The 18,082-nt window shown below is 46.8% G+C and overlaps 1 protein-coding gene across 2 annotated transcripts in view; it reads right to left on the reverse strand.

The window, feature by feature from the left end:
- MLXIP (MLX interacting protein) overlaps positions 1-18,082 on the reverse strand; it is a 54,660-nt gene that overhangs the window by 11,760 nt on the left and 24,818 nt on the right. The window contains exons 2-11 of one of the 2 annotated variants that reach the window (XM_053369866.1): positions 13,840-13,946; positions 12,116-12,201; positions 11,401-11,490; positions 10,041-10,082; positions 9,201-9,372; positions 6,909-6,992; positions 6,030-6,127; positions 4,255-4,900; positions 778-899; positions 477-666 (exon numbers count right to left, since the gene is read on the reverse strand). In XM_053369866.1, coding sequence (XP_053225841.1) covers positions 477-666; positions 778-899; positions 4,255-4,900; positions 6,030-6,127; positions 6,909-6,992; positions 9,201-9,372; positions 10,041-10,082; positions 11,401-11,490; positions 12,116-12,201; positions 13,840-13,946 — 1,637 coding nt within the window. The remainder of the gene's footprint in view (positions 1-476; positions 667-777; positions 900-4,254; positions 4,901-6,029; positions 6,128-6,908; positions 6,993-9,200; positions 9,373-10,040; positions 10,083-11,400; positions 11,491-12,115; positions 12,202-13,839; positions 13,947-18,082) is intronic. The other variant, XM_053369867.1, reaches the window with a different exon arrangement.

Consider the following 18,082-nt stretch of genomic DNA (forward strand, 5'->3'; position numbering starts at 1 on the left):
TTCCAGCAGCAGATTTAATACATCGCTATGCACTCTACTATGTAATGTAATGGGCAGTATTTATTTCCGAATGTTTTAAATAAATACACAAATCTATATCTCTTTCCACCCATCATTCGTAAGTTGATTTCTGCAATTGCCTTGTGGGATATCAATCACTTCATACTTTTCAGATCAGTGCCTACAGAAGAACCATTTCAACAGATGGACACACCTTGAGGAGCAAAGCTCCCCACCACACACTGCGCTTGGGCCTCTCTCTGTCTGACATGGGGAACTCCTGAGTGAAAGAGAGCATTGCGGCAGGAAGAGTCCAGTGCTGAAAACAGAGGCTGCAGAGCAGGCCCTCAAGTTTCCCTGGAGCTGATCAAGCGCCCTCTGAATCTTTGCAGATGCCCATGCCCAAATCCTCTTGATGCACATTTGAATGCAGCAAGGGATGCTTCCGTTCCAGGATTTGCATTTCTTCAACTTACTGGGTGAAGGCGAGGGGACCTGTGAGCAGGTCTTGTGGGAAGGGGCCTGCTCGCCTTTCACCAGCACTTCCTGGATTGCACTGGAAGAAAAAAGATGTGGAACAGCAGCTTGGACTGGCTGGGGGCTTGGAGACTGCTGGCCTGGGCTGCTGAGCAGAATACCGCTGTGGAATTCTGTTGCTCTGGGTGCCTGGGAACAAAATGCAGAGAGAAAAACGCAAGGCATGTCTTGTAGGTTGGCAGCACCAGATGCCCTGCCTTCCCCCATTCCCTGCCCCAAGACAGACATTGTGCTTCTTACTCTGGCCATTCCAGAAGGTGCAATTACAACACTGGGCTGAGACATCCTTGGGGCCCAAACCCCTTCTCTTTTCAATGGCGCTGGAGTTACAATCACAGCTCTGGACTGTCCCTGAAAGGCAGCTGAAAAACACAGCAGAAGGAGGAACCAGGAGAGGAAGAACAAGAGAACCACAACCTAGGGAAGGAGCATCCTTTGATGGAGCCACATTGGGGGTTTCCATCCAGAACTTAAAATGCACCATTTTAAGTATGACATTATTCTTATGTTTTCAACATGTCCACACATAAGCTTATCCCTGGCTAATAGTGAAAAATTGTGGTTGTGGAATTAGAACAGACCTGTTGAAATCAATGAGACTATATTCCACCTACTCTAATAGTCCACCTCCTCCACGAGGAAGTATTGATCTAACCCAATGATTTTCGCCTCCTGTGCTCTGCACTGCCCTTCAGAACATGGAGAGATGGAAGTGCAAATAACTGGATTACAGTCCATGGCATGGCATGGTACACTTGATATATGGGCCAGTTCGTGACACATGTGGTCCAATCCAGTTCAAGTGTATATAGACATAGTGTGAGTAGTAACCCTGATGTGGGTCAGCACTCATCATTTTTTTGGTCACATGTACAACCTTAAGAACTGAGCTCAGGAGCAAATGGTTATTTCCATTTCTAGCAGACTTTGGCTGCGCACGTCGGCCCTTGGCCAGGATTCAGCCCTGGCTCCTAGTGCAGGGCACTGATTGGCTAGATTCTGTGACAATCACAAACTACCACCTCCGTGGTATTTTTTAAAAGAATGACAGATTTTTAAAAAGTTCCAGCTATTTAATGAGGAGAAATGGAACAAGTCTAGAGCATGAGGAAAGAGATATAAAGAAACAGGAAATGAAATGCTGGAGCCAGATAATTATGACACAGTTGATTAAATTAATGTCACACGAATAGGGTGGGTCTTAAAAACACACTCAGTTGTCAAAGGCCAAGGTAAAGACTATCTCATCCCTTATATACCCAATCAATCACTGCATTCTGCAGGTGAAGGCCTCCTGCAGATGTCAGGAATTCCTTCGCCTGGAATATTAGACCAACACCGTCTCGGTTGTCTTTTGGGCGCCTAGTGAAGACTTTCATCTTCCAACAAGCCTATTAAGTTGAAATTTCCCCCAGTCTGCATCTGTACTGGAATTGTTTTAGTATGTTTGTCACTTGCTACCCTGGGCTCCTTTGGGAGAAAGGGTGGGAAATTAATTAACAAACGAATCAATAACAAAGAGGAGCATCTTCAGCACACATCAGAATCCATACAGTATAACCAAGGAGCAGCCACAGGGAGTGCCCTCTTATGGGCTGCTTGCATGAACTTCTGAGGGTGGTAGAACTACCAAGAGGATTTCCCTCTGCTGATCTTAACACCTGAGAAGGTTTTAAAGGAGAGAGTTGGTCTTTCAGGTATTGGGGGCCTATGTGTGTAATTTAGACAAGGAAAGGGGGGTGTATGAAAGGAGAGCTCACCCCACAGCAGGGCGGGAGGGAAGCTCTGGTTCCTGAATCTACCTATTCCTGACTGCAAGATCTGAACACAGGCTTAAGTATTTATTTATGTGAGGCACGGGGACTACAGACTAAGAACATGGGGTAGGTTTGCCATTTTGCCACAATGGTGCTCTATGGAAATCCCAACACAATGCATCTATCCCCGAATGCACCCTTTTGGAAACTAAAGCCATTACTGAAGTATCAAAACCATCACACTTCTCTAGGATATTAGCAGTGACACTCTACATGAAAAACAAAATAGCAAATGAGTGTTTGAACCGATACGTCAGTCTTACTTATCTACTACTTTAAAGTATGCACTTTAACATTGTGAAATCTCTGTTATTCTCAATTATTCAAAACAGTCTTTTAAAATAATACAAATAATGTCAAAATTACAAAAAGAGAAGAACAGCTCCAGCTGATTAGCTGGCACCATCCTGTGGAGAAAGCTGAGATCTTAAAAATTATCTCTTTCTGTTCAGCTCAGGCTTCCAGGCCCATTAAATAATTAAGCTTTGGAATGTATCAGAAGCAGGTCAGTAGCCTCATGTTACAAGAGGGGGAAACGAGTCACAGACTGGGAGAGTTGCTTGCCCAGAGCTCTTGAATAACAAGAAGGCCCAGCGGTGGCACCCAGGAGACCCCCGGAGAGGCTCAGCGGTAAAGCCCCGTCCCATTTTCAATGCCTGCCAGCTGCAGTTATGGACAATGGTAGAAAGGCCTCTGTGGAGCCAGCTGGAGGACACTGCCCTGAGCAAGTTCGACTGATGTGGCCCCTTAGCATACGGCAGCCTGGTGGCACCAGGCACCCGCGCCTATATGGCAAAAGAAGGTTTCATAAAGGCAGCTTCTAAAGTTAGCCATGCCTCATGTTATCAGAGTTACAGCCCCACACTTCTCGCAGACAGCAAGAAATTGACGAAACTTGGGCATTTAAATAAAAATAACAAAATTGGACTAGGAAGTATTTATTTTTAAAAATGACTTGCTTTACTCTTCCTGCATGATTGTGTTTACTCTTTGTTCCTTCTTCATGAACAATTTTACATAGAAGCCAGCAAATTGCATTTTTGTGGGGAGGGGGGTTATGTCCCATCCCAAGTGGCTGGGCTCAGCTACTCAAGGCCTCAAGCAGAGTCTGGTGGCAGCAACGCCAATAGCACTCCTGCCTGCAGCTCAGCAGAAAAGTGGCCTCCCTGCCTCTCAAGGGCCCTCACTACTCTGTCTCTTGGCATTACAGTGGTACCTTGGGTTACAGACGCTTCAGGTTACAGACTCCGCTAACCCAGAAATAATACCTCGGGTTAAGAACTAGTACCTTCAGGATAAGAACAGAAATCGTGTGGTGGCAGCGGGAGGCCCAATTAGCTAAAGTGCTACCACAGGTTAAGAACAGTTTCAGGTTAAGAACGGACCTCCAGAACGAATTAAGTTCTTAACCCAAGGTACCACTGTAGTTGTCCTAGTGTTATTTTTCCCACGCCTGATGCCACACTGTGGATTACCACCCCGTAACGTTGTGGGGAGTTTCATAAACAGTTTGCGATATGGAAGGGAGGGAGATGCCTCTGAAGAGTGGGTTCTTCCTTTCATGGCCTGTTTGTGGGATTCCTGGAGGCAACGGACTGACCTATCTATAGGTGACTTTTTCATCTTTATCAAGATCTGCTATTTAAAAGTCAAACATCCCACTGTCTCCACACAGGCCCTTTTGCACTCACCTAAAGAGTATGCTGAGTATCTGAGGAATATTTTTCAGGATGAAGGTTTGTCCCCAGACTTACAGGGTGTCTGACACACACACACACACACACACACAGACAGGCAAGCACCCAAACACCGTAACCCTTGTTTGCAGACAGATTGGCAGCACTTGTGATGCCTGACTGTACCTGGCCCCAACCCAAGGGGGCATTCCAGAACCACTCACCTGGGGCAATGAAGGCATCTTTCAAGACCAAGGAGACTGTTTCTGGCTTTCGAGCAGGCACTATCTTTTGCAGCTTCTTGGACCTCGTCCCGCCACTGGCCACTGGGAGCGCAAAGGTGGGACGTGGCTGCAGCAGAGGCTGTCTTTGTGCCACGGCAGTCTGGAGGGTCAGGCTGCAAGGCACTCCTCCCCCTGGCTGCTGGGTTGCCAGGAGGCCAGCCTGGCTCTGGCTGAAGGTGGTGGCTGGGACATTGTGCGTCGGAGTGGCTGAGGCTGTGTGAGTGATCACCGAAGATTTGAGCCCAAACTTTGGGACCTCAGAAGCAGCAAACATGGACCCCTGGGAAGCCATGCCGGCATTCAGAGGCAGCGCAGTCTGCTGGGGCAGCACGCCTGGCTGAAGGAGCGGCACCAGAGCCGGGAATGGAGACAGGAACTGTGGCTGGCTGCTCAGAGGGGGTTCAGAATTGAAGTTGGAGGGCTGCAGGAAGGAGTCCGTCCCACTCCTCAGGCCAAGGCACTGGTCGGCACCAACGTCCGTTGCAGAGGGAATGATAGGGGCAGGAATTGGGGTGGTGACGAGCCCTTCGCTGAGGTTCACGGGGGGAAGCGTGTTGGGCAAAGAACCCGAAGAGAGGTCGGATGTCTGAAAAAGAGAGGGAAGAGGCATGTTAAATGTGGCCAGATACCAGATGGGACGTTCTATATTTCTAAACTGGTAAGTATTGGGGGGGAGAAATAGGACCCAGATCGGACTCCGCTGTTGGCATTACCCACCATCACAAGTAATTCTTACTAAAGTTACATGCTCTTCCCTGCTCCATTATTAGCTATTAAGATAAAATCATGTTAGTTATTACAGCCTGCCTGCTGGAGTGAATAGAGCAGAGATAGCCAAACAGTTGCCCATCAGATGTTGTTGGACTACAATTCCCAGCAGCCTTAATCAGAATTACAAAAGGTAAAGGATGATGGGACTTGTAGTCCAGCAACACCTGAAGGGCACCCATTTGCATTACGTCAGTTACCCAGCCTTCGACTGGGGAGATCTGGGTTCAAGTCCCTGCTTTATATGGAAACTTGTTTGGTGACCCTGGGACACTTGATCTCTTGGCCCAGCCTACCTCACAAGATTGCTGTGTAGATAGAATGGGAGGAATGGAAGAAGGGCAGAACAAAACTGTAAGTAACAAGTAACTTGTGGCCTGAAAGAAAAACGCACACACCCCTAACTTGAGTTACAAAAATGTCCCTGCTTCATCATCTGCGCCTACTTTTCATACTCAGAGGTGATCACAGTTAGGACCAAACAGCTAGAGTCACACACACACCAGCTCATGTAGTAAGATCTATAGTTATATGAGTCCAAAATGGGCACCAACTCATTATGAATTAAGAGAAGCCATGCTGCTCAGAGTTACCCTAAGGATATTTTTAAAATTCAGATAAATAAATAAAAGTCATCTGGGAATATTTGTTCAGATAAATATGCCCAGCTGTGGTGCTGACCAGCTGACAGCCCAAAGGCATGGAGAACACACATGAAAATCAAAGACCAGACTACCTTGTCTCTAGGAAGATTTCTTAAGAAACTGCTTCTACTGTGTCAGGCAACTGAGATCTACCTCACACAGTATTATTTACTCACTAGCTGTCGGCAACTATCCAGGGTTTCAGCTGGGGGACATTTCCTGGCCTTGCAGGGAGACTAAACCTTCCTCATGCAAAGCACACACTCTAACTGCCACTGAGCAACAATTCTTCCTCATCCTTACCTGGGAAGAATGGCTGCAGGTGTCTTCCAGGGCAGAGCTGGCAGTAGGAGTGATGGGGGTTGCATTGAAGTAACTAGGACGACTGGAAGAGAAAAGATCTGGGCAAAGATGGTGGGGGGGGGGAGAGGCAAATATTACAATCACTTCTGGATACTCCTATTCATTTTACAGCTGCACTTTGCCAAGCTGGATTTAAATAAACAGAAAACCTTTGTTACGCACCAGGAAATAAAAAAGAAAAAAGCACCTTCCACACTAAAAACCTATTTTTATTTCATTTCTATTTATTTCAATACATAGTTGTCCTACTTTTAATGCAAGCTATCCCAAGTAGCTTAACCACTGTTACATATTTTTATTAAGACTTTCACTCTGCCTTTCCAAAGGCTTAGAATGCAACAATAAAACCCAAGTAAAGGTGGTGATGACGACGACGACCACAATAACAACAACAGGGCCATTCTACCCCTTCAACATTCTTCCACATGTGAGACCAATCTAGAGAGAGGTCCATTGCCCAGTGAGGGTACTGCTGCTTTGCCTACAGAAGGGTCAATGTTCATAGCCCCTAAACTCTGAATAGAGGCACTGATGCGAAATGGAATGCACCTCTATTCTCAATACGGTGGTGTTGCTGGTGATGTTAATCACGCCCAAATGTTGACTGTCAGTCTAAAACCAGTGGAACAGTGCATACCTCCTCTTGGAGGAACCACGCCTTATAGGAACGAACTCTGGATACTCCAAAATCCAGATAGCAGAGGGCAATGCAGCAAAACATTAGCATAGCCTAATACTTTCAATATACAGCTTCATAAACGATACCAGGGGAAATCTGTGCTGGCAAACAAGAGTGTGTAACCCCTGCAAAATTCTTACCTTGAAAAAACTCGAAAGTATCCATACAGTTTGGTTGGAGAGGGCTGAGTCCTGGCTGAATCATGTCAGCATTTCCTAAGTGTGCTGGAAAATTTCAAAGAGAAAAAGAGTGAGAAGGTGTACCGGAGAGCTTCTAGACCAGGGTGCTGGCCAGCCACAATCAGCATGGCCAATGGTCAGGGATGATGGGAGTTGTAGTCCTGCAGCATCAGGAAAGCACCCGTTTAGCTAACCCTGTTCTTGATTCTCTGTGGTGGCCTCTAATGCTTTGGAATACAGTTCCCATAAGCACAAGGCAGCATGACCAATAGCCAGGGATAATAGGAATTGTAGTCCACAACATCTGGGCACTGTGCTGAATACACTTAGTATGGATGACTCTGGGAAACTGAGGTTGAGGGTGGTACAGGCATCACCAATACTGCACCAGTGTGCCCAACTGCCCAAAAGCAAGGTGTGCGGGGGTGGGGGGTTGGGGAGCAGGAGATCTGGAGCCCAACAACCAATACCTGGAGTTTGGGCCCCCTGGGATACAGCACCAGAGCCAGGCCAACTTCTCTGTGTTTTCTGTGTGTTTTCTGTCTCCTATTGCTACCCTCCCCATTTAAGTAACAAGAGCAACATTGTGATCTGAAAAGATGGCAGCATGGTACAAAACATGGTTGCTTCCCCTGCGAGGCAGTGATGATCAAACCTCCTATTTTCAGGAAACAATTTCTACACTAATGTCAGATGCTGGTAGTGGTTGCTCGTGAGTAACCAGGCAGGGCTCCGACCTGTCTTTAACAGGTTTTATTTGGTGCAAATTATTTACAGTGCAGAAACACAAAGTTCATGTCCGTCTTAGTCACTTGCAGATTCCAGGAGTGGCCCCTTCCAGTTTCTCCCCCAACTTAAGAACTTGGGACACCCCAAATCTCCGCCTCCCCTCCTTATATTTCTCTCCTCTGCGTAAGCTGGGCGACAGAAATGGCGTCTCTGCCTCCTGCCCAGCCAGGCTAGGTGAGGCGCTTGGGCTCTCAGCAGGACCTTTGAGCCCTCCCCTCGCTTGGCTCCCTCCTTCCCACTGTGCTCCACTGGAGGTGTGGCTTTCCCCACCGCTGGACGAGGAGCTGCTCCTCAGAAGCCTCGGGGGCTCTCTGTACCCCCCCGGCTCCCTCCCCTGTTCCAACGGCAGTCCCCTGACAACTACCTAATATGTCCCCCAAACCCAAGGGGTTTCTGAAGATTCGGCAGGGTGTGTGGAAGACCGCATAAAGTAGAGCAGCTCACACAGGGCATGGGAGGGTTTCCGGACACTTTCTACCACCTCACATCAACTGAGAGCATGTTCAAGAATACCGCCAAGGCTCCCCCTGTGCCTGAGTGTTTTCATAGAATCATAGAATCATAGAGTTGGAAGAGACCACAAGGGCCATCGAGTCCAACCCCCTGCCAAGCAGGAACACCATCAGAGCACTCCTGACATATGGTTGTCAAGCCTCTGCTTAAAGACCTCCAAAGAAGGAGACTCCACCACACTCCTTGGCAGCAAATTCCACTGTCAAACAGCTCTTACTGTCAGGAAGTTCTTCCTAATGTGGGCGGGTTGGAAGTAATGGGTGCGGTTTGCTACGCACAAATAAAACTGCCTTTCTTTCCATGGAACCAGACCACCATCTGGGTGCCTGGAACCACAGTGCCTCCCCCCAGAGACTCTTTCACTGAACCCCTCACCAAGAACTATTCTCTGGATTAGAAACTATTCCTCTAAAGAAAATCTACCTTGACCTCTAGATTCAAGACAAGGTTCTACCAATTTCTCACCTTTTCCCCCTCCCCCCCCCCAACTTAAGGAATGGAAAGAAATGAGTGTTTAATGTCTAAAGTGAGTGGGATTTGACTGGAAGTTCTTCCCCTAACCTCTGACGCCTACATGGGTGGGCCTGTGATCAAGGAAGATAATCTTTAAAAAAAATAATTAAAAGCTTACTGACATAAACTCATAAAGAATGCAATAAAAATGATGGATATGGCAAATAAAAAGAAATGTGAAACTAGAAAAAATAAAAGAGATACAGAAGAGGTGTAATTCTATGTATAGTCAAGAGATACCCCTTTAAATGTTCCAAGGCAAGATGCTGTGGTCGTTTTTAAACTACCCCAATACTGGTGGCTGCCAGGAAGCACATTGGGAAGTAAGACAGCAAGGGACTTCCTTGCCCCCCCCCCCAAAACAGGAAAGAACTTGGAAGCCTATCTTGTGGAATTCCTTCTCCACGGATGATACAGGATAGGGGAAGCTTCTCTTACCTATCTCTCTGGGATTTGGCCAAGAGAGCGGCTGGTGAGATGACAGTGTGGAGAAGAGGGTGTCTGGCAGCTCTGACATAAGCATGTCTGTGCTGAAGAGGCAGTCCAGTTCCATAGGGACTGGTGTTTCCCTGCCGTATGTCTCTTTGTGCCAGAGGAACGTGTCATCATCCTGGTCAGAGGAGGGAGGGAAAAGTTAAAACAGGGCCCAGTTTGGATGTCAGTATGTGCAATTTTAGTGGGGACTGTCATGTTTTGTATTACTGTCTTCGTGGTTTGGATTGTACAACACCTTGAGTTTCTTTGAAAATAAATTTTAAAACAAAAATAATACATTAAAAGAACCAGGAGTGTCTGGAGCTGCACCCAGCTAGCAAGGAGTCCACAAGGCATAAAACTCAGCAATTTCCTTTCTCTCTCAATTGAGAGGGGAGTTACAGAGCACATTCTGCAATGAGCAAATCTTTGGGGATATGGTTTCTTTCAATAAGACCTTGACGCACATCTCTCAGTTAAGTCATGGGCATCCTGGCTGGCTTAGCTGCAGCTGCGAACAAGAAAAACCCAACTCATAGTGGATTTTCAACAGAATAATCAATAGGACCATTAAAGAACTTTGGAATGCAAAATGGTGCTCAACTGTAGCTGTTCAGGGAATTTTACTGGTTACAGCACCCCTCCCCTCCCCTCTGACCTGCAGACTGCCCTGGTTTCACACCTAATTTTTAAGCAAAAATAAGAAAAGGAATACCTTCTTCTTAACAGTGCTGGGATTTCACTTTTTAAATACTTTCAGGCCTAACCAACAACAAACAAAACAAGAGCTAACTCAACACCTACCCGAACCAAGCTGGAGAGGTCTTCATCTTTATGTTTCTGCAACTGAAGAAGAGAAAATATATTTTTCCCCAACAGAATTACAACACACTTCTAGAGTTACCATGAACTGGAGCTCCTATTTGTGTGAGGAATTCTTACTGCCTTGAAGCAAAGTATTTTATTTATCATTCAGAGCTGGTCTGCCCATGAGGTGGGGTGAGGCAGCCACCAAGAGAGGCATAAGCCCAAGAGAAGCTGTGCCACCACAGGCTCTCTGCCCACCCGGCTGCCAGGCAGTGGCACCAATTTCCAGTGAGATCTGGGCCATGAAGAAGAAACCCTATCTAATCCTGAAAGTGACCCTCTAGGATGTTATTCCAAGTCTATTGTGAGTTAGGAGTGTAAAAACAGCTATCCTTGAAGTTTCCTGGGAGAAAGGAGAAGCAAGGGAAGCGAGATAAACAAAGCAATGTCAACAATTCGACAAAGGCCTGGTTGCCGGGGGAACAATGATAGAAATGTGACATTAGAGGCTCAAAAGGCCTGGGCACCTGGGGCACCCCAAGGTACCGTATTTTTCCATCTGTAAGAAGCTCCCATGTATAAGACACTCCTACTATCCGTGTATAAGACGCCCCCTAATTTTTAACTTTATTTTTCAGAGAAAAAACCCAGACTTACACACGGAAAAATACGGTAATTGCGGGGGAGCAGATCATAGTATGGAGCCATACATGTTTACCATCCTATGACCTGCAATCTTTCCTGATGTATGTAGAAGGATGTTTATGTTTTAAGAATATTTAGATGTTTTAGGACTCTTTTTGTGTGCTTTACCTATAATACCCTTGTTCTAATTCTTATTAACTGGCCGTTCGGATAGAACAACCGCACTGAGTTGAGCTCTGCCCTATTGCAATAGCTACAATAAATTCTGGGTTCTTCCTGGTTACTGGACTTGAATTCATTTCCTTGGTTGCATGTTTTATTTAAAAGGCCCCTCATCTGGGTAACGAACAGCATGGTATAGAAGCAAATTCTTACCACAGGTTGGATGACCACCTGTCATGTATGATGCAGTTGGGATTCCTGCATTGCAGGCTAGATGACCCTTGGGGTCCCTTCCAACTCTACAGTTCGATGATACTTGGACTATTCAGGTGAACCAGGACAATATGAGTGACAACAGAATGCACAAATCAGTACAAAATTAACATTTTATTGTTTGGGGCGAGCATATTTCTACTAATACAGTTGAATTACCATCCCTTTTCATTCTTAAGCCTTCATTGGTAAGCTGAAACTTTTCCTTCCTTTCTGGAGGCAATTGAGAACATATTGATGTACTTCCAAATTGAAAACTGGGTGTGAAAAAACATACCCTTTTTTTGAAGTAGGTTCTCCACTTGTGGTACTCTCGGATTACTACTTCTATCCGCCGTTTCCAATACTTCCCTTCTGTTGCAATAGCCTGAGGAAGAAAAATGTTTAAAAAATAAAGTGGTGGCGACGAAGTACAGTGGGCCCATCACTTGTGCTCACTTTACACATGCGATTGCAACCTTACGTGGGCACAGGGGGCAGGGAGGAATCAATAAACAAAGAGTGGGAGAAACCCATTCCCCACTCTTCATTTATTTCTCTCCCACCCACCAGATTTTCCTTGCTTATTGGGCTCTGGGAAGGTTGCAATTCCCAAAGAGGTTTAAGAACCAATCCATTTCCCCAGGGAACAGTGGGAATTGTAGCTCTGAGGGGAATAGGGATCTCAAAATAACTCTTAGCACCCTTAACAAACTACACCACCTGGCCTCTAGCATCTGACACACCATCTGCCTGATGGCGGGACCCACCTGCCCACCCAGAACTGAAAGGAAGCCTACTTTCAAATATGTGCATTTGCTTATGTACTCATTTGTTGTGCTCCTTACCCCACTCTCTACCCCAGTGTCAAAACACAACAGAGAACTATGGAAAGACAGGAAGGGGCAGAAAAGCAAAGGCAATTAAGGTGAAAGGCGCATAAAATCAGATTAGCCCACAGAATGAAGAGATATCCCCTGTACCACAGTCACATTTTTCTCTGCCTGATGTACCTCAGGGCGCCGGTGCTCATCTACCTCCACAGAACCATCCAGGGGAGTCACAAAGTGGCACACAGGGTTCTTCCGCTTCTCCAGATCTGCAACAAGAACCAGAGCATTAGCAGTGCACATCTCCAGGGGGAGCAAGCCAGGTCAGATTTAACTGCCATGCTAAGTAAGCCATAGAGCAGGACTTCCACTGTTAAAGAACCAGGGATGTGCACATGCCAGATTCTGCGCAAGCGTTAAGAAAAAAACAAAAAGCAAAGTGTGGCATGAAGTGTGGCATGAGGAGCAGAATTCAGCTACTGTACATGACAGAAATTCAGTAGGGAACCTTCCAATCTTCTCCATAAAGGGCTGGTTTTTGTATGCACACAGAGGGAGCTCATAAGGAAGGCTGGAGGAGAAACTCGCTTACCTAATTCACATTTCCTCAATCAATGTGTAAACCAAAACACAGCTATCCTTTGAAATCTGCAATTCTCTGAATTTTGCTTTACAGTTTACAATGAAGAAATGCTCACAAAAAAGCATATAATATATAATTTAAATGCTATGTAGATGACGTAAGAGGTTTTTTTTCGCAATTAAGCAGTATATAAATTCTGTTAAATAAATAAAAAAGTATTAGGAAAAAGTATGCATGAAAATTTGTGTATAAATGAAAATAACGTGCAGAAATCAGCATATTGGGCAAATGTGCATAAAAATATTCACACATACCTGGATATGTGCACATAATTATGCACTTGAAGGTTTGTGGGAATTTTTTAAAAAAGTGCAAACTGATTTAGAAATGGCGAAAACTGAACTTAAGATGGAAAAATGAGAACGTGAAATTGACAAGAGTGGGGAAGGGCCATAGCTCTGCGGTAGAACCCCTGCTTTGAATGCAGAAGATTCCAGATTCAATCCCCAAAATGTCCAGGTAGACAATACAGAACTAGATGGACCAAGGGTCTGACTTGGTGTAAGGCAGCTTCCCTAGAAGCAGGCCTCAGGCTTATATGCTTCCTCCCCGAAGCCTCCCCTCGCCACAGGCAGAAGTGAAGGACATCACCAGAGACCCCACATCACTGGGAGAAGTAGTGAACAACTGAATCAGGGAGACATCACGTCTGGGGGTTTTTCAGTTTCAACCATTCCCTTTTATTTTAAAATGAAACCTCACCATTCAATTAAAAATGTTCAAGGTTACTTTCAATAATATTAAAATAAAAAGAACAGAGAGGCTATCCACAGAGAGGAGAGGAACCAAAGGAGGGGCAGCGGGCCTTGTTCTCATCCCGGGCAAATTCCTAGGGAGCAAAGAAGGGGTGAGCAGGCCTTGGCCCCGCATCCCCCTGCCCTCTAAGGCATGGAGGGGGTTAGAGGAGACAGAACCTTTCCGGTGGGGAGCCTAAACCATGGAGCTTTCTCCAAAGGGAGACTTGCCTGCCTCTGGCATTACTGGGGTTCCTAGGAAAGGCTGAGATTCTGCTTTCAACTGGTATCTGACACAACGGAGAAGTTGCTCCCTCTGCCTGATTTGGCTATGGGATGTTTCTTCCTGGTTTTGTGTGACAAGATTGCTTTGTTGAGGCTTTTATATTGCTGCTTAAATTGCCTGCATACGCTGAAAGAGGACAAGGCATGTGATATGTAATAAACAATCAGAAGTCTCAGGCTGGCCACGTACTAATGTGTGGATTTTCCCAAAGCACCCAAACGCATTGAGGATGGGCACAACTTACACTGAATATACCAAGCCCTCCAGATGGCGTTGTTGAGCCGGATTTTATCCCTACACTGAAGCTTCAGGCCTTTGAAATTCTTCCACTTGGGTGAAACCAACTTGCCGCTGCAACAAAGCAGAGAAGGTTCAGATTTAAACAACAATAATATACAATGTATTCTGAAGCAAAACAAAGCAAAGATACAGCACACCAGGCTGACAGCTTTGAAGGCTACCTAGTGTCCTCTGCCTGGGCCTGAGTTTTAATTCTGACCAGGCCTGAAAGCAGAGCTAAAGGGGACAAGTTGTGACTCATGGGGACATTGAAACACCTTACTATAGTCTGTCTTGATGCCAGGGCAAACCCATGTTTCTACTCCAGTCAGCCCTGCTCACATACAACTTTTTTTAATTAGGCAGCAGATATTTAGATATCCTGTTCTGTTGAAGCAAATATGTGCCTTAAAAGAGCCACATCCCTTTTGATCACTGTGCTAGTTTCTGGATTTGGGGTATAGTCAGTGCTATTTTTCTAGAAAAAGAGGTGCCGGAACTCACAATGAACACCTCCCTTGTTCCCCTATAGGTAAGGGTAAAGGTAAAGGACCCCTGGATGGTTAAGTCCAATCAAAGGAGACTATGGGGTTGTGGCGCTCATCTTGCTTTAGACCAAGGGAGCCAGCATTTGTCCACAGACAGCTTTCCGGGTCATGTGGCCAGCAAGACTAAACTGCTTCTGGCGCAACGGAACACCATGACAGAAGCCAGAGCACACGGAAATGCTGTTTCCCTTCCCGCCACAGTGGTACCTATTTATCTACTTGCACTTTTTTGCGTGCTTTCGAACTGCTAGGCTGGCAAGAGCTGGGACAGAGCAACGGGCGTTCACCCCGTCATGGGGATTCAAACAGCCAACCTTATGATCAGCTAGGACAAGAGGCTCAGTGGATTAGACCACAGTGCCACCCACACCAATAATGGCAATGGTGTCCACCTGAGAGGTGTGAGAATTGAGTTCCAGCTAAAAAAAGAAAAGCCCTGGATATAGTACTCTGGAGCAGTGGCTTTAAAAACTGCCTTGTATAAGCTTCCTATGAAGCCTTACAAGGTCAGACTACTGCATTTGTCATTTTAACCTAATAGATGACAGCTCTCCAGGGTCTCAAGCAGGGAGGGATTTCTCCCATCCCATCATTTTTCTTAGCTGGAGATGCCATGAGTTGAACCTGGGACCTTTGCCCACAAAGCATGTGGTTTTCTGCTGAGCTATGGCCCCTCCCTAAGGAATGCTGGAGGGTCCCATGAGAGCCCATCAGGTCTTTCTTTGTAAGGTAATTGCTAGTGAGGACAAGCTTCTCTACGAAAGGAAAGATAGCTCACCCACTACTGTGGAGTACCATATTTTTCGCTCCATAAGGCGCACCGGACCATAAGGCGCATCTAGTTTTTAGGGGGCGGGAATCAAGGGGGAAAATCTTATCATTCCCCCGGCCCAAAGAGCAAAGAAGCCAAGACAGCGAGCGGGATCTTGGCTTCCTCTTTAGCCGCGCGCAACCTCTCCAGCCGGGAGAGGTTGCGCGCGGCTTTGGTAGAAGCCAAGACAGCGAGCGGGATGGATCCCGCTCACCGTCTTGGCTTCGTTTTTAGCCACGGGACTGGGGCGGGGGAAGCCTGAGCTTCCCCCGACCCCAGCACGCAAAACAGGTCCGGGAGCGGCGGCAAGGTTGTAAAGCCTTTGGAGTGCAGCGTGAGTTCCGGCTGCACTCCAAAGCCTTCATGGATAGCCGCCTGAAGCCTTTGGAGTGCTTTCGCTGAAGCCTGGAGAGCGGGGGGTCGGTGAGCACTGACCCCTCTTGCTCTCCAGGCTTCAGGGATAGCCGCCTGAAGTCTTTGGAGCGCAGCGGGACCTCACGCTGCGCTCCAAAGGCTTCAGGCGGCTATCCCTGAAGCCAGGTCTCCAGGCTCTTGTAAAAGGAACCCAAAGCCTTTGCAGCGCAGTGCGAGGTCCCGCTGCGCTCCAAAGACTTCAGGCGGCTATCCCTGAAGCCTGGAGAGCGAGAGGGGTCAGTGCTCACCGACCCCTCGCTCTCCAGGCTTCAGCGAAAGCAACGCGTAGCCTCCGGAATGCGGAGGGAGCGCTCCCTCTGCACTTTGGAGGCTTCACATTGATATCGCTGAAGCCAAGGAGCCTGCATTTGCTCCATAGGATGCACACACATTTCCCCTTAATTTTTGGAGGGGGAAAAGTGTGTCCTATAGAGTGAAAAATATGGTATCTCCTGTAACTGCAAGCCATGGGGTGAGCGTTGGGATGTTCTACGACACACCCAGTTCATAAAGGGTAATGGTAAGACCCAAGAGCCTTAGAAGTTAGAACATGCCCAAGAACCCTTTGCAACATGAAGGGATTCAATGGTTGATGTGCAGAGGTTCCTTCTCAGCTATAATGCTGAAAGCATTTCCTGAGAGACTGCCTAAAAAAGGAAGCCAATGCCCTGAGAAATCAAGCCCATCCAGAATCCTCTACAACTTTAAAAACATCTTTTGCGTTTCAGGATTGGTTGTGTTCGGGAATTTTTCCTGTGTTGAAAGCTGGTGAAGATCAAGACTGAGAAAGTTTTTAAGTGCATTCCTGCAGGATGGCCTCATTACATGAGCCCTGAAGAGGCTATAAGGGAACTATTAACTCTGGCCCAGCACAGATGGGGCATGCTTCAATTTCTCTCTCAATGCTGCCTTTCACAAGCAAATTCTGTGCAAAAAGGTTTTAAAGGTCACTGGCGCTTGCAACAGACAGCAAGCCAAGAAACAAGGAAGAAAAAAAAATAATCACGTGGAAAACAACTTGTACGACAGAGGATAGACTTAAATATTAACCTCTTGACCATCTCGCCACACTTACCAAACACTACTGCAGATAGAGGTGAAAAAACATACTTAGAAAACGAACAGAGGAGCGTCTGTTCCAATCTGAATTTAAAATGAGGAATGTGGTCGCTAGAGCATGGAAGAGACAGAATTAAGTGACGCCAAATGACCTCAAATGATCAGTTCATTCAAAGACAGCAGAGGAAGTCCATGTTTTGCTGAACCGCAGAACAGTTGATGGGGTTCATTGAAGAACAGCTATTTTCAAACTGTTTGTCATCATGAGAGGGACCGAAATGTGCCTAGAAACATCCAGCCATGATTCTTGATGCACCCACCACTCCATGCCCCTTAGAGCAAGGAAACCACATATAGTAGCCATTACATGCACACATATATATGGGCAGTGACATCATTCTGAAGGAGGAAGCGAGGACATGCGGGGATTCACTGATGCTGGCTACAGTGCTGCTAGCACAAGTTACCACCACTAGCCAGAAAGCACAGAAAACTGTCTGGACAAATGAGAGGGCAGGGTGCCAAGAGGCAACACAAACTGTGCCGGGATATCCTGGGTTTCGGAAGCTGATCTAAGCCAGGGGTAGGCAACCAAAGGCCCATGGGCCACAAGCGGCCCATGGGGGTCGTTTAACTAGCTCACGAGCCGCCCCCAAACCAAGCCGCCTGCTCGGCGAGTCCCCACACGCTGTGCTAAACCGGTGCAGTGCAACATGGGGACTCGCTTCCATGGTGCCGGAAATCACATCTGAGCAGATGCAGACGCTGGAAATCGTTTCTGCACAGACGCAGACGCCATAAATCACGGCTGCGCATGCTCATGTGCGTGCACAATCCGGCCCACAGAGGGATCTCCGCTGGAGTGAACCAGCCCAGGCAAGGCAAACCTTGCCAACACCTGATCTAAGCTGATTTAAAGGATGTGTGTGTGTGTGTGTGTTTGTATACTGAAGACAGTGTTCAAAATCAATCTGGAAGAAAATCAATGCAACCCTAATGAGCACTACAATTGATGGTTTCCAAGAGCAGGAGATGGATGGGCTTTTGAACTGAGTTTACAAAAGCTGCATGGGATGTGGGACCAAAATGGGCCCTGCAGCTCTTGCTCCTTTGCCACCCCCCTGGCTGCATGCAACGTGATTTAGAGAAAGCAAAGCAACTGCAGGCATGAGAAGGCCCGCAGAGGCTTGGAAAAGCGACAGCTTTCCTTGCATCTAGTGCAGGGACAAAAGCCCTGATCTCTCACACCTGCTGGCCCAGTGACAGCTGCTTGCTTTTCCCTGGGATTGCCAGAGCTGGCATTATTCCCCAAATAATCCTGTAATGGCACATGGCGACAACTGCGTCTGTGACGGGCTTAAGTCTAGACAGGGTGG

This window comes from Podarcis raffonei, chromosome 16 (genome assembly GCF_027172205.1).
Source record: "Podarcis raffonei isolate rPodRaf1 chromosome 16, rPodRaf1.pri, whole genome shotgun sequence".
Taxonomy (NCBI): domain Eukaryota; kingdom Metazoa; phylum Chordata; class Lepidosauria; order Squamata; family Lacertidae; genus Podarcis; species Podarcis raffonei.